At 41.0% G+C, this 15,635-nt stretch overlaps 1 protein-coding gene across 2 annotated transcripts; it reads left to right on the top strand.

Moving 5' to 3' along the window:
* Nucleotides 1–306: 306 nt before the first annotated feature.
* On the top strand, nt 307–15,162 carry mthfd1b (methylenetetrahydrofolate dehydrogenase (NADP+ dependent) 1b). Of its 2 annotated transcripts, XM_026152229.1 has the most exons (28): nt 307–489; nt 2,308–2,392; nt 2,635–2,694; nt 2,805–2,858; nt 3,261–3,397; nt 4,480–4,580; nt 4,691–4,827; nt 5,207–5,318; nt 5,400–5,527; nt 5,638–5,735; nt 5,851–6,024; nt 8,117–8,253; nt 8,355–8,401; nt 8,490–8,597; nt 8,697–8,771; nt 8,859–8,961; nt 9,059–9,135; nt 9,292–9,432; nt 9,527–9,595; nt 9,780–9,891; nt 10,064–10,203; nt 10,832–10,873; nt 11,068–11,168; nt 11,276–11,453; nt 11,553–11,660; nt 11,799–11,951; nt 14,409–14,531; nt 14,614–15,162. In XM_026152229.1, the coding sequence occupies exons 1-27, from the start codon at nt 452–454 to the stop codon at nt 14,496–14,498; spliced, it is 2,805 nt and encodes a 934-aa protein (XP_026008014.1). In that variant the 5' UTR covers nt 307–451; the 3' UTR covers nt 14,499–14,531; nt 14,614–15,162. The 2 variants fall into 2 exon arrangements, with proteins under 2 accessions (XP_026008014.1, XP_026008013.1); XM_026152228.1 differs by having other exon boundaries at nt 14,409–15,162.
* The last annotated feature ends 473 nt before the right edge of the window (nt 15,163–15,635 follow it).

Below are 15,635 nucleotides of genomic sequence, written 5' to 3'. Positions count from 1 at the left end.
AAATACGACTTTTGCTTTTAAGAGCATTATTAAGTCATTGAAAGAGTAGTTCAAAAATGAAGATTCACAGGGCTTTTACTTTGAAATCCAAAATAAGATGGCCTTGATAGTGACAGGGCACAATTAGGGTACAAGGCTGTGTCATATAGATCTAACATTAGAGTTTGTAAAAAAAAAAAGCCTAAATTATATGTTATTATGTTCTTAACATATCTGTTAATTCACTCGAAGTTGGCTTTTATTTTGAAATCCGGTTTCCACATCCATTCCCGTAATACTTTGAATACACAGGGAAGGTAAAACAAACTGGAGGCTGGCTTGACTGCAAGTCTCGAATTGGAGGCTGGCTTGACACAAGTACTTGAGAGCCACGCTCCTCTACTTACAAGTTAGTGAGCGTGCAGACCAGCTACTACCGTCACCAGAAGAGCAGAGACCATCCCAGGGAAAGATGCCAGCTCAGATCATAAGCGGTAAAGAGGTTTCAGCGTAAGTATCAAACATTACCTTTACGAAAGCATAGGTAGCATGTGAACGTAATCAGCGTTGTGAAACATGTGACTGGCTAAAGAAGCTAACTAGCAAAGTTACAGTAACTTAACAGCTGGTGGTGTCTGATCTTACTCAAACGCTGTGCATCCTCTGAGGATTTTAAGTGCAATCTTATATATATGAAGTAAGCAGTCTGACGCCGTGAAGTGATTTCATAACTTAGTATAATCAACAGTTTTACTGTTAAATCAGTCGCATCGGGCCGCAGAGACTGTTTACCGTGCATATGCGTTGACTCTAAATTCAGCGGAAATCTGAGTAATTCACTTTCTTAACTGGTTAGGTTTGGTCATTCATAACTTCTGAATGCATCATTGCAAATCCTGGGGTGTTATGTAAGAAGCTGTGGCGTTGTGCTCTGATCTTTGTCCTATTGGTTCACTGACCTAATTTGAAGAAGAAAAATACAGTCAGATATTCCAGGCAAACCCTTTTTTAAAATTATTATAATTTTTTTAAATCGAAAAACTTTGACCAGATCCAAGTAATGAGAATGAGTGGAAAAACGGCAAAAAGGCAAAATCTTTCTAACAGTAACACAAAAGACATCTAGCTGCATGTGCTTGTCACAAGATATAGCGGCCTGTATCTTGTTAAGACCGCCTCACAGTAGTTATTAGTCGATTATATTATGCAATACAAAGAGCCACAGAGCCGCTCTCCCCATGGGTCATCTTTATTCATTATCTCCAAAGTTCGACAGAAGCTGACATGCTTGACTGCACACGGTATGAATGACCTGTGTTTGTAGGAATATGAGCCCTGGTTGTTTAATGAGGAAAACTTGTACCAGTCACTGTTGAGATAAAGATCTGTTATGGTACAATACTCAGTGTTGTGATTGCCTTTTCTAATTACTGGAACGATCCCCAGGGTCACTCTGCTGGTAGATAAATAAAAAGCAAACAAGGTCATATGCAAAATACTGTACCTAAGTAACATTTAATTACCCTGTTTTATATGCATATTGTATATAATTTGTGCTATATTTTTGGAAAACATTTTCTGCACACATTATTGCATCTTGAAAAAAAAGGGGGGGGGGGGGGGTACATAAATCTTAAGGTTAAGGAGTTTCTCTTGAGACTAAGTTTAGTTGAACTGTGTCTCAAATCAGTGCCAAAATGTATTTCATCACCACTCCTGTTACAGCTCACATGATGCACATCTGTTACCTACTTTCTTTAGAACTTTGGGTTCTTTTCTTTGTTTCATTTGCATCCACAATATGTTAAACCAAACACTTTTGTGTGCAATCAGGATTTTGGGTTTAGACACAAAAGCAATGACCACAAAGTTCAGTTAACGCAATCACTGTTTTCTCGCTTGTCTTTGATTGGTTCAGCTGATTGTATTCAACCTTTATCTGTTCTGGCTTATCTCTTCTCTACGCAAAAAATAGTGCCCTGTTTTCTAGTCTCCAGAACATTAAATCAATAAAGATAAAATGAAGACAACAACTGAAGATAAGCACGCTTTTCTGAGTGATTGTCCAGAATGATAGTTTGAGTTTGGAAAATGACTCACAATGAGATCATCAGATGGCATTGATCTGGTGCATAAATTTAATAATAATCATTTAATAATAAATTTAATAATAAATTTAATTTAATAATAATTTAATAATAATCTGGTGATCTGGTGCATAAATTTGTCACTGTTTTAATTAAACGGTACAGATTGGGTCACATGATACTGCTAACTCTTTTTTTGTGTTATTGCACAAATTAAATTGGCTGTATTTTGTTTTCTCAGGCAGGTGAGGGAGCGTCTGAAGAAGGATGTCGAGCAGTTGAAACTTAAGAATCCCAACTTCAGGCCTGGTCTAGTGGTTTTACAGGTAAGTTTATGATGGAATTCTTTGTGGTTGGAGGCTAAAAGCCTTTTTCCCCTAAAAACATTTCTACCCATGCTTTCATTTGGCCTTTCGTTAGAGAGAGCACCTGGCAGGTAAGGGTCAGGGTATCTGTGTGCAGTGGCACAATGAGGATTCTGACATTTATGCTGGTGCTTTGTCTGTGTGACATAGTTCCTGTTCTGTCATAGAAATATGCAGGGGGATAAGCAGTATGTGTCTTTCAGGTTGGAGACCGCGATGATTCAAATCTGTACATCAGCATGAAGCTCAAAGCAGCAGCAGAGGTAAAGAAAATAATTTTTTGATACTGAAGGGATTTTTGCACCGCGTGTGTACACTGCATATTGTTTCAATGAGCCACAGCTCTATCCCTAAGCTGCATTTTTGTGTGCAGATTGGAATAAATGCAATGCATTTGAGACTTCCCGCGACCGCAACAGAGGAGGAGGTGAGTTAGAATCATTACTGGAGGCTTGTTTATTTAGTTGTCGGGTTGCACACACCTGCACAGCAACTCCAGGATTAGACTATTTATGGACACCTGGGGGAGTAGTTGTTCCTGCCATACTATTTCCTAGTGTTCCAATAGGAAGCATGCATAGGTCACATGGTTTCTTGAAGCAAAAACAAATTGTCGAAAGAATCGCATAAATTTTTTTTGTTGTGTTCACTAAAGTCTTTGAGTGCTTAAAACTCACAATAATTGACAGATTTTCAGCACAGAGACATATGGGTGAAATTTGAGCTTTCAGGCTTTTCTTGATTTAGCAATACAGGGGCTGTGCGGGAATGCAGTACATGACAAGCCTGAAAGCAATAAAGGGTTTTAAGGCTTCCTACCTGCTTTCAGATTCTTCACAGTATCACAGAGGTGAACAAGAACTCTTCTGTCCACGGCCTCATCGTTCAGCTGCCTTTAGATTCAGTCCATGAAATCGACACAGAGAAGGTCACGAACTCCGTGGCCCCAGAGAAGGACGTAGATGGGTAAGAACAGCAACACAGAAAAGTGTGATCATTTCAGAGTTACAGCAAGTACTTTTTTTAGTTTACAGAAACAAAATAACTGTTGTGCTCATAAACAGTAATTAAATTTGTCCAACAAGCAGATGCATTGTAATAAACTTAGATTTAAGCCTTTAAAAATACATTAAAGAGATTGGTTGTCCCACCATCATGAATACAGTGGCTGAGATGGTCAATGTGGTTCTGTCTAATCTCGTCTTACGTATGTGGTTATAGGCTACACACGAACTACACGAAAAGCGGAGATGTTCATGTGCCATGGAGGCAAATTTTTATTGTCTGTACCTTCAAACCCAAGATATGAAGTATCATACCTATTTTATATGATCTGCGAAGGGGTCCCCTCCACCCAACAAAACAGAAAGCTGCAAGACAAACCCTTTGGATAAAATGTCATCCTCTTCTTATTCACCTCACGCCTCATCTCCTGAACAGATGTCAGGCCTGTAAAACATGCAGAGGTTTATAAAATTCTTATTTATTCCCGATAGTGTTAGGAATACTTATTCTCAGCAGATTACACATGTGACACTCCTGTCTCCGGACAGTTGACAACGAGACAGCTAAGCAAAAACAGCTAAGCACAAACGAACATTATGCCAACTAAGGTAGGTTTGATTATCTTAAAAATTCCACTTTCCCTCTGGTAAACGGTGTGATTACGTTCTCACATCGTATGATAGTTTGAATGCAACAATGTTCAGTCTTCAGAGAAAGTTTCACTAACAGCAGCAGACAGCAGTGTTGCAACCCCAACAGCTCGCCTCACTGAGCCTTATTGACTTGTATCGAACTCCTTTCACAAAGTTTTACAGCCTCTTCTTGATTAAATAGCACATATTTAGAGCTGAGGGAAACCGCAAACTAACAACTCGCTGCAGAGGAAAAGTTTGTCCACAGTTGTTTGTCCTACAGTGGCCACCGTAGCTATAGTATACACTGTAGTATAGCAGTGATATTTTACACACTGTACCTTTAAAAAGCTTTCAGATTGATGGGTATCTTCAGGTTACAGTGATTTGTACATTCTTGTGTGTTTACAGACTGACCAGCATAAATGCGGGGAAGCTGTCCCGTGGGGATCTGGGCAACTGCCTCATCCCCTGCACGCCAAATGGCTGCATGGAGTTAATCAAACAGACGGGTAAACAAAATCTCTAATAACCCTGAAAAAACTGCAGTCAGTTACAATGATGTTACAATGTGTAAATATATCAAAAGTAACAACAATCTGTTTATGACGCTTCTCTACAGGCGTTTCTGTGGCAGGGAAGAGAGCGGTCGTGATTGGGCGCAGTAAGATTGTGGGCGCACCCATGCATGATTTGCTGCTGTGGAATCACGCCACCGTCACCACCTGCCACTCTAAAACCGTCGATCTTGCCGCAGAGGTAACACAGAGAAACACAAGTGTCATTAGGCTTTTTTGAGACACACAGAGGTATAAACAACAGCACAGTAGGCAGATAAAGAGCAGCTGTTTGAAGCAGCCGATTCTTAATACTGACGTTCTCATTTGATCTTAGCTGGCAAATGAAACTTTTTCACAACTTGTTATATGAGGAGCCTAAGTAAATATTTTAGTCTGTTAACTGCCCCAATTATTCTAACTTAACAGTTTATGACATCATAGGAACTACAGATCTCTACTGCCTGCAGTATAAACACTAATTCACGTGTTCCCTTATTTATTCCTCTAGCATCATTGCTTAAAATCCAGTTTCTTCATTTATAAACATTCATCGTTTATCCCTCCCTGTTTCTGTCTAGGTGGGTAGAGCAGACATCCTGGTTGTTGGTATCGGAAAAGCAGAGATGGTAAAAGGAGAGTGGATCAAGAAAGGAGCAGTGGTCATTGACTGTGGCATCAACCACGTTATAGGTATTAATGCGGTCATGGTGCATTGTATTTCCTTTTGAGATAATCAGCAGATGCATGGGTCAACTGGAGTCTCTTTTTCAGATGAGACTAAATCCAGCGGAAAGCGTGTTGTGGGCGACGTCCATTTTCAATCAGCCAAAGAACAGGCCGGCTTCATCACCCCTGTGCCTGGTGGAGTGGGACCTATGACTGTGGCCATGCTGATGGCGGTAAGGCCCATTCGGACACCTGAGAGTTGATCAAGTTTAATTAAGAGTTTGATTTTTTTTTTTCTCAAACTTTTCTTTCTTTTGTTTTCTTATCACGTTTACTTGTTTAGAACACCGTGCTGAGTGCAAAGCGCTTCCTGGAGAGCCATCAGGCAGGAAAGTGGAACATTTCTTACACCAGACTCAATCTCCGAAAGCCAGTGCCAAGGTTTGCCTCCTTATCATAATCATAACCATGCTGTTCATTAACTTGATGCAGAAGCCCAATCCTCGCTGTCTTGCTGAAGAAGCTAATTTTCTTTTTCCCTTTTGTTATCCCACAGTGACATAGTGATTTCTCGCTCCTGCGCAGCCAAGTCCATTGACAGTCTGGCCAGAGAAGTGGGATTGTTTTCTGATGAAGTAGAGCTCTATGGCAAGACTAAGGCAAAGGTCCAGCTGACTATCATCAAGCGCCTTCAGTCCCTGCCAGATGGAAAATATGTAGTGGTCACTGGGTATGTTAAATAAAAGTCTGCAGACTGTAGACAAAATCTTATTTCAAGATACAGAAGTTCTCAGTTTGTGGAAGTAGAAGTTATTCAAATTGGCAGACTGTTTACATCTGTAGTTCAAAAATCCCCAAGTTAACTAAAGCTATCAGCAGAATGTTAAGAGAGAAACACTTTCTTAACATTTCTCAACACAGATTTTTTGGCTTGTTGTCCTAAAAATCACTTTAAGAGAGATCTGGGGTCCGTTCTTCGTGCCTCGCTTACTACATCCAAGATCAAATCATCGCGCCAACTTTGAGCTCGCTATTCCGGTTCTCCGAACACACCTGTTGTTGACGATTAGTACAGCTGGATGAAGTAATGTGAGATCACTGGGTGGCTTAACAGGGGCTACGCATCGAGAGTAGAAACATTGATCGGCAACCCTCTGATTGGTCGGCGAAAATGTCAAAGGAGAGCGCTCAGTATTTTTCGGCAGCAGAGCAAGAACTCTTGAGTGAGGGATTTCAGGAGTTTCAGAGTTTAATTAAAACGCAAGGGAACACTGCAAAGGCTGCAAAAGCAAGGAGAGAGGGCTGGCAGGAAGTTGCTGACAAATTAAACTCGTAAGTAATTTAATAATAATAATGATGGATTGGATTTATATAGCGCTTTTCAAGGCACCCAAAGCGCTTTACAACACCACTATTCATTCACTCTCACATTCACACACTGGTGGAGGCAGCTACGGTTGTAGCCACAGCTGCCCTGGGACAGACTGACAGAAGCGAGGCTGCCATATCGCACCATCGGCCCCTCTGGCCAACACCAGTAGGCAGCAGGGTAATCTATTGTATTATATTACATTATATCCCCTTTCACATTAGAGCCACAACAGGACCCACTAGAACATGGGAACAAGTAAAAGTGGAATATAAGAATATTCTACAGAATGGTAATATTTATCACTTATATTGCTTTTAGTCTCTTGGAAAGAGACCCTGAAATAATCTGTTTGTTTATAACAGCAACCAAGAAAAGGGCAGAGCAACAAAAGACAGGTGGTGGTCCTGCACCCCCTCGTCAACAAGTTGGTTAAGTAAATAATACCCTCACGGGAAAATCGATATCTCTCTATGAGCACACTGTCGCGCTGAGCTAAAGGATCCTGTCTGTCCTGCAATATATGCTGGATTCTGAGGACTCTCCTTATCAATCTTGCACCTTCCGCAATGGGTGGCTCGCGTAAACGGACAGGACATGGCTGCAACAGGCTTCCCAAATCCACCTTCGCTTTTATAGCCGTGGTCTCCCATCTTGATTACATGAAGTAATTTACTATTACTACTCTGAAATATGAATTACATCTGAAATAATCAAATACATGAAATAGAACGTTAATAGTACATTTCCCTTTTTTAAGGAAATGACCTGTATGTATCTGTGTGACATCAATAAAAGGATCAAGTGCTGCATTATCTTTAGTTACACTGATAATATGTATTTATGGTAACACAGTGGTAAAATATCGCTGTTGCTTTCGTATAGATGAAGCGGACATACCTGAGAGGCTGCGATCTAATCCTGTTTACATAAAGTAAACCTGCTCCCGAGCAGGTTTACGCTTACGGCTCCGTTGCTATGACAGCAAGTCCCGGATGAGCTTCGGAGAACCGAACGATCCAAGATCACGCGAAATGGTCAACAATCAAATCCAGCTAACTTACTTAGCGAGGTACGAAGAACGGGCCCCTGCTCAAGTTGAACTCTACTCAGGCTAGGTTTGATGTTTATGTAATACCATTTCATGCCACAAGATGGCGCAGTGAGGCAGTATGACCCTAATTTAACTACACATGTCAATTAAGACACCTTTGTATTTGCAATGGTGGTCTGCAGAATCCACTCATAAAACTCCCATCGTATGGTCATGAAAGTTTTTGTTATATTTTTGCAAATGTAAAAAAAAAAATCAACCAACCAACCAAAAAAACAACAACAAAAAAAAACAAAAAACGCTTAAAGTGACTGAGATGAAGCTATTTGTCAAAGAGAACACTATATTTTGCCTTTGAGGGCTTTGGGCAAACATGTTGACAAGATTTTGTGTTTGCAGCATTACTCCCACGCCTCTGGGTGAAGGTAAGAGCACCACAACCATCGGTCTGGCACAAGCCATGGGTGCTCACATGAAGCTCAATGTGTTTGCTTGTGTCCGACAGCCTTCTCAGGGACCCACATTCGGCATTAAAGGTGAGTTTCGAAAGAGTGTAAACTCAGGAGATGTTGCCCATGTTTACTACAGGGACATATTCATGTATGTTTTATTTATTTCTTTATCCTTTTGTTTGCAGGCGGTGCTGCAGGAGGTGGATATTCTCAAGTTATTCCAATGGAAGAGGTACAGCATCACTTTTCTGACACTGTGCTTTTTTTTCCTAAAAGTTCAAAGAAAGCAAAATATTTAATTGATTATTTTGATTTTTCAGTTTAATCTCCATCTCACCGGTGACATTCATGCCATCACAGCTGCCAATAACTTGGTGGCTGCTGCTGTCGATGCCCGCATATTCCATGAAGCAACACAATCTGATAAGGTGGGTTCTCATTTCTGTCATTGGTGTATAAAAAGTACACTTCCTCTAACTTATCTAATGAGTCACCACTATAATCCATCTCTGCCTGTGAATATCTAGGCTCTGTATAACCGTTTGGTGCCACTCAGTGGAGGAGAGAGGACGTTCTCCCCGATCCAGATCAACAGACTCAAAGTAAATGATCAAGTTGCAGCACGTGTAAGCTTTGATTTAGATGTGCACAGGTCACTTCTGACACCGAGGTTTTCTTCTTTGGTTTAGAAACTGGGAATACAGAAGACGGAGCCCTCTGCTCTCACTGAGGAGGAGATCAACCGCTTTGCCCGCCTGGACATCGACCCAAGCTCTGTTACCTGGCAGAGAGGTATGAACAGCACAGAGGTCTCCGCCTCAGCAGGTCTGCTGTGAGTGTATTGTGCGTCTTATACAAATACTTATGATGTCCTTCTGTTTCACTTCAGTGCTGGATACCAATGATCGATTCCTGAGGAAGATCACTATCGGCCAGTCGCCCACTGAAAAGGGATACACAAGAGAGGTAAAGTTGATTATTCTCTAAAGGTGGCAAATTTCTTTCATGGTATCATAAAGCATCATGAAATATACAGAAAGCAGTTGAACCTTTGAGGGAAAGTTGGTTTAATAAACTTAGTTTTAGTGCTGCTTTGCATGACTGGACTGTTGTGTCCTCCAGGCCCAGTTTGACATCACTGTGGCCAGCGAAATCATGGCGGTGCTCGCCCTCACCAGCAGCCTGGAGGATATGCGGCAGCGCCTGGCTAAGATGGTCGTAGCCACCAGTCGGAGGGGAGATCCCATCACCACCGAGGATCTGGTGAGTGTCGTAAACCCTCCGCTGTGACATGACGTCATGCAGCGTAAGTGCTGTGATAATGATATTCATGAAAGTGATGGATTTTTCTCTGTAGGGCGTGAGTGGCGCTCTGACTGTGCTGATGAAAGATGCCATCAAGCCAAACCTGATGCAGACGTTGGAGGTGGGTGAAACACGGTGCCCATGCTAATCCATGCAGCTCCTATGCAGCATGACCACGTTAAAAGCATTTCTGTGTAGTTCAGGTCGTTTGATATTGTTGTTTATCAAACTGCTGTTAGTTTTTTTTTTTTTTTACTTGCATTAATAGTTTTGTAATAATTCATGTGAGTAATTTGGATCCACAGGGGACTCCTGTGTTTGTTCATGCTGGCCCCTTTGCCAACATTGCCCACGGAAACTCATCAATCCTGGCTGATAAAATTGCTTTGAAGCTGGTTGGACCTGAGGGCTTTGTAGGTAAGCTGAATAGAATCAGTTTGAGCTTTTTTTTAACAGGGTTAGCTTATATTGTAGATGTTAATTGTAAAAGTCATGGAGTCCATGTAATGTCAGTGGATAATAGTAGTCAGTAGTCCTGATGGCTTGGGTTCTGATATACTTTCCTGCTTGTGTCACTTATGTGCAACAGTGACAGAAGCTGGCTTTGGTGCTGACATCGGCATGGAGAAGTTCTTCAACATCAAGTGCCGCTACTCGGGCCTGAGGCCTCATGTTGTGGTGTTGGTGGCGACCATCCGAGCTCTAAAGATGCATGGAGGAGGACCAACAGTAAGTTTCCTCCTGGCCCTGGTGCCACTCCTCAGTTCATTCACTCTGTGAGATGAGCTGTTAGCTCAATTCCCCCTTTATTGCGTTTGGCTGCTCCTCGTAAATAGAAGATTTTAGCAGAACATGGGTGGGTGTTCATTGCCAGAGTTATGCCCGAGAATACCAAGTGAGAGAGAGAGAGAGCCCCTCTCTTTGAGATCTTATAGAGCCAAGAGTTGAAATGGGGCATTTAGCACAGTGCGAATTGGGAGCTGTTGGCTAATAGACGATTACTTGTGCACAAAATGGGGAACGTTCAATATGAGAATCCACTACTGTAACAATGTGTGTATGATGAGATCAAGCCTTTAAACCCACTTTAAACAAATTTATTTTAAAAGAAAAAAAGCCCCACCAGAGCATTTTCACTTGTCTACAATTTTAAATGTTCACAATTTTCCATTTCCGGAAGACAATTTCAGCACAATTGTCCACAAAATTATGTTTAATCTTTAAATTAAGCATCTTAGTAATCATTAAGAATAAAACACATGGAGGATTACAATAGTCACTGCTGATTACAATTTGAGGATTTATTGAATTTACTAAAACATTCACATTTCACATTTCTCTTGTCTCTTTTGTTTAGGTCACTGCTGGGATGCCACTGCCTAAGGAATATGTGGAAGAGGTAATGGAAAAGAATGTGCCAAAACAGTGATAATATTCTTCTAAGGTGCTTTTGATAACATTGTTTATTTATTAGTTTGTGCAGAATGCTTGAGCCACGTCTGCCTACTTTGTTAATCACATTTGATGCAAGCTTTTCAACCTTTAAAGCTTTGCATAACCTTTTACTGAATGTGTTTGTGTACCTCTATGTAGAACTTTAATCTGCTGGAGAAGGGTTGCAACAACATGAGGAAGCAGATCGAAAATGCAAAGCACTTTGGTGTGCCTGTGGTGGTAGCAGTGAATGCTTTCAAGTAAGTGATGGATGGTAATTTAAAAAAAGAATAATAGAATAACATATATAAGAATGTGCACATATGTGAAAAGCATGGTTTTTTTTGTTCATTCATTTGTTGTGCAGGACAGACACGGAGGCTGAGCTGGACTTGGTGTGCACCTTGGCTAAATCTGCAGGAGCATTTGATGCTGTGCGATGCTCTCACTGGGCCGAGGGTGGCGCTGGTGCTGTGGCACTTGGCGAGGCCGTCCAGAAGGCCTCTAGCGCCCCCAGCAACTTCAAGTTCCTGTATGATTTGGATGTAAGGGCTCCGTACTTAATTTTCACCAGTCACTCTTTTAAACCAACACATGATCTGCTTATTTATGACTTAAAATATCTATCTTTGATTCCACTTTAGCTTCCTATTGCTGATAAGATTCGAATAATTGCTCAGAAGATCTATGGAGCAGATGATATTGAGCTTCTGCCTGAGGCCCAACACAAGGTGGCGCTCTACACCAAGCAGGTGAACATCCCTCAGCTGTTGTTTCCTGTCCTGTCAGGCCTGTTTGTTGGCGTCTGCTGTCAGTTGAGATCAATACAATTAAACAGAGCAGAGAGAATAAACCTTTGTAAAGATCCTTCTTTTTTGCCTCTCCTTCAGGGATTCGCGAATCTTCCAGTTTGCATGGCAAAGACCCACCTGTCACTGTCACATGAAGCAGAAAAGAAAGGTGTGCCCAAAGGATTCATCCTGCCAATCAGAGACATCAGAGCCAGTGTGGGCGCTGGCTTTCTGTTCCCGTTGGTTGGCACAGTAAGCTCTAATTCATTTCCCTTCTTTCTGCACCCCAAAAAGTTGATTCTGTTCATCTGGACGTTTTCAGTTGCTCCCTGTCCAGGATGTTACATCCTCATCATTGAAAGAGTGTCCACTGGCCTGCAGGTCTAAATAGACTGCAGAGTCCTGGTCTGACGAGTTAGCTCTTCTGTGTTGTGCCATCCTCTTAGCCAGAGGTTGTTTGGTTTCCCTGATGTATAAATCCTGGCAATCCTCCTGGCACAGTGTACACTACATTACTCTGTTTGTGCCGGGGTACCTGATCCTTGGGGTGGATTCATTTTTGGTGCAGCGTGTTTTGGCGTCTAAAAGCCGCAGAGGCACTGTGTTTAGAGAAAATGCATCTCAACTGTTCTGATACTCCTGACACGTAGGGTTTTTACTTAGGCAACAGTTGTCCTTCTCTTCTAGATCTGCTGGAGCTTTCTTTAGGTGCCTACCTAGCTTTGACAAATGTCCAGCTGGGATAACCAAATTTACTCCAGTGGAAATGACCTCACAACCCACTGTTCGTCAGTGGTGCTAGTTACAGTCATTATGCAAATGCATGGTTTATAAAGTTGGGGAAACCTGCAGTCAGGTCAGACTGAAGAAGTCACTTGGATGAGTGACGTAATTTTCTCTCCCACTATAAATGCCACATCCAGATGAACAGAATCAACTTTTTGGGATTTACTTACCCGGACGATTGAGCATGCATCAAGACTTCCTTCTGTAGTTTCATCCCATCTCTAACCGGATCTAGATGAAGCCTTTTCTACACCCACATGTTTTATTATTAGCTGCATCATGGAATAATTAACAAAATAATAATAACTAACAAAAACGCTGTTAGCCTCCTTGTGGAAATGGTAAGAAGAAAAAGCATTGAAAGCTCCACTGGGATTAATTTGACATAATTCAGCAGATTGAACCGAGATACTCAGATACCTATTTTGAAAAGCGGGATCTACCATCCCTTGCATTTCAAGTAGAAAATGTTTGTGTGTGTTTGCAACATGCGTGCATTCAGTGTTATAGTAAACCGGTGCAACCTGTATTCCTGCTGCATACAGTTCATTTATACAGATAGTTTCTCACAGTTTTTTTTTCCTATGAAGCTACTGTGAAGTAGGAAACCCTTCTCAAAAAGTACCGTAATAAGAAAATGCAATTTTATGCAGATTTCAAAAACCCTTTGGTTCTGAAAAAAAGAAGTGCAATATCAGCACAAAATAATGTTTATATTCAATAACTAAAAAAGTTGTAAAATGGACCCTTTTATACTTAAAGCTTTATATAAATAGACATCCAGAGTGGAAAGTAGTGCAAATAAATGCAAACACGGCTTCATGACACTCATCTTTTGTCAAGATGGATGTCAGTGTAAGCTGTTTTTATCACATTTAAGCTGAGACTGAATTCTGTGTAATTTATATAAAACACTTAACACAAGTATAAAAAAAGGTGGTTTTTTTGTTTGTTTTTTAGTTCATTTCTTTTGAACCACGGATCTGTTTAGCGTGCAACACAGTTTTCTTTTTCCAAAGTTAAACTTGAGTCTATCCATTGTACAGTCAGATTGAAAGCGCATAGACGTCCGAGCTCCGTATACCGGTTGTTAACCTTAATGTAGGGATGCTTTACAAACATTCAGAGATGAACTTACACACTTAATTCACTTCTCTGGGATAGCTTGCTCGGAGATGAAATGCTGGTTTGGCAGCATGCAGCGAGGCTCCTGATGCTTTCAGTGTAAAGTAACTCCAGACCGCCGACAGGTCTCGCACGCAACAGTCGCTCTATCACGTGACGCATACTGCTTCGACTTGTTAAGGTCACTACCTGGGTTGCGCCATGTAGCAAGTTTTGCAAGGTGCTTTTGTGATAATTAATGGATCGGGTTACATTTTCTATTTCCCCCCGATATCCGATCCAGTAATCTTAAGTCCGGATCGGACTGATACCGATACCGTATATCAGATTGGTCCATCCCTTGTTTTTTCCACCAAATATTCTCACCCAGAGGCTTTTATTAGGAAGTAACAATATGATTAATAAAAAAACACAACAAAAAATGTGAACTGCGAACAATATAAACACCTTTGTTTGGTAACTGACTTCAATCGTTTAACCAGGTCATCATTGATCACACTGCTCGACAAAAAAATGTTTTGTTTATTACTGGGACATTCAGAGAAGCTCTTAGTCTAGTTTCTTACTCTGACTTCAGATCTGCAATCGTATTCAAACTTATGTCACTGACGTTTCTAGCCAGTCAATCTAGTTATCCTTGGATACTTGGAACATCATAACTAAAAAGAAAATGGGGCATGCTACACTAACATTGTTTTCAGATTTGGAGTTGGCAATTAAAAGTTGTTGAAGGGCAGGTTTAAAAAAAAAAAATCAATAAAACTAAAGCTCCATTCTTTCTCTTTTGGTTGATCCTAGATGCCCACCATCCCTGGCCTCCCCACTCGGCCTTGTTTCTATGACATCGACCTGGACCCCGAGACCGAACAGGTCAATGGACTCTTCTGAGAGAAAAAAAACAGGTCCTCTCACCCTTTGATGGTACGAAACATAGTTAAGACATAAAGCCATGCAGCAGAGTGCATCATCAGCAGATCATAACTGTTTCATTCTTAATGTGTAGACATTAACCCATCAGTCCTCTGAGCGCCAAAGAAATGTGAAGAAGAACCAACTGGAAGCACCTCAAACTCGTCTGCTGTTTTTGTTGTTTCTCATATTAACACTGATGTCTGTAAAGCTGCTGATGATAGATCAGGACAGTCTTTCTCCCTGCTATCAGGCACGTGTTGTTCCGTTATATTGCTGACTGAACATGCACATTTCACATCTCAGATTGCCCAGACTGTATTTACTAACTACTTGTGTATATTTTGTGAGCACCACACCAGAGGCATTTCCTTCAGTTCAGTCTTTAACAAGCTGTGCCCTTCGGATAAAGGTTTTATTACATAAGTAAGTCTTAACAAGAAATGCTGCCCTAAAACAAAATTATAATTTGTTTAATCCCATCTAATTGCATTTATAATGTCTCCTTTCTCTGTCTTTGTTTTAATTAACACTCGGTAACATTTTTTGAAAAGTCGCCATCATTGCTGTGAAGCTCACTGGCCATGTCATTGTAAAAGCAGTGATTTCCTCATATCTGTGAAATAAAGGCTTTTAAAACAAAGCTGCATGTTCATTTTTTTTTTTCCAGAGTTTAGTTATTTTCTGCCTTAAACACGCAGATCCTGAGGAGCATAGTGTACAGAAGTTGCCAACTTTCTGCAGAGTCAATTGTTACAGACCTCTAAACTTCATGTAGCCTAAAGATTAGCGCAGCAACAGTGTGTAGAGAGCTTCATGGAATGGGTTTCCATGGCCAAGCGGCTGCATTCAAGTACAAAGCAAAGCAGTCATTATCATCATCAGAATTTTATGCTCCCAACTTTGTGGGAACAGTTTGTAAAGCCAAAAACAGCAAAGCTATCAGAACCAACCCAAATCATGAGCCCTCCACCACCGTGCTGATATGCTGTATTTGGTTTCTGCCAACAACAAGTTTTCCATTATGACCAAACTTTCTTGTCTTTCTTAAGGACATTATTGCAACACTCCTGTGCCTTGTTAAGGTACATCTTTGCAAAGTGCTGCCATGATTTT

The sequence above is a fragment of the Astatotilapia calliptera genome, chromosome 19 (genome assembly GCF_900246225.1).
Source record: "Astatotilapia calliptera chromosome 19, fAstCal1.2, whole genome shotgun sequence".
Classification (NCBI taxonomy): Eukaryota; Metazoa; Chordata; class Actinopteri; order Cichliformes; family Cichlidae; genus Astatotilapia; species Astatotilapia calliptera.
This window is presented reverse-complemented; position numbering and strand designations above follow the sequence as displayed.

Excerpts from the sequence above, each read along its gene's own strand:
- mthfd1b (XM_026152229.1), top strand. The coding sequence starts at position 452 with ATGCCAGCTCAGATCATAAGCGGTAAAGAGGTTTCAGC. Across the intron at positions 10,874-11,067 it reads CTAAGGAATATGTGGAAGAG|AACTTTAATCTGCTGGAGAA; the intron begins GTAATGGAAAAG and ends ACCTCTATGTAG. Across the intron at positions 11,661-11,798 it reads TGGCGCTCTACACCAAGCAG|GGATTCGCGAATCTTCCAGT; the intron begins GTGAACATCCCT and ends CCTCTCCTTCAG.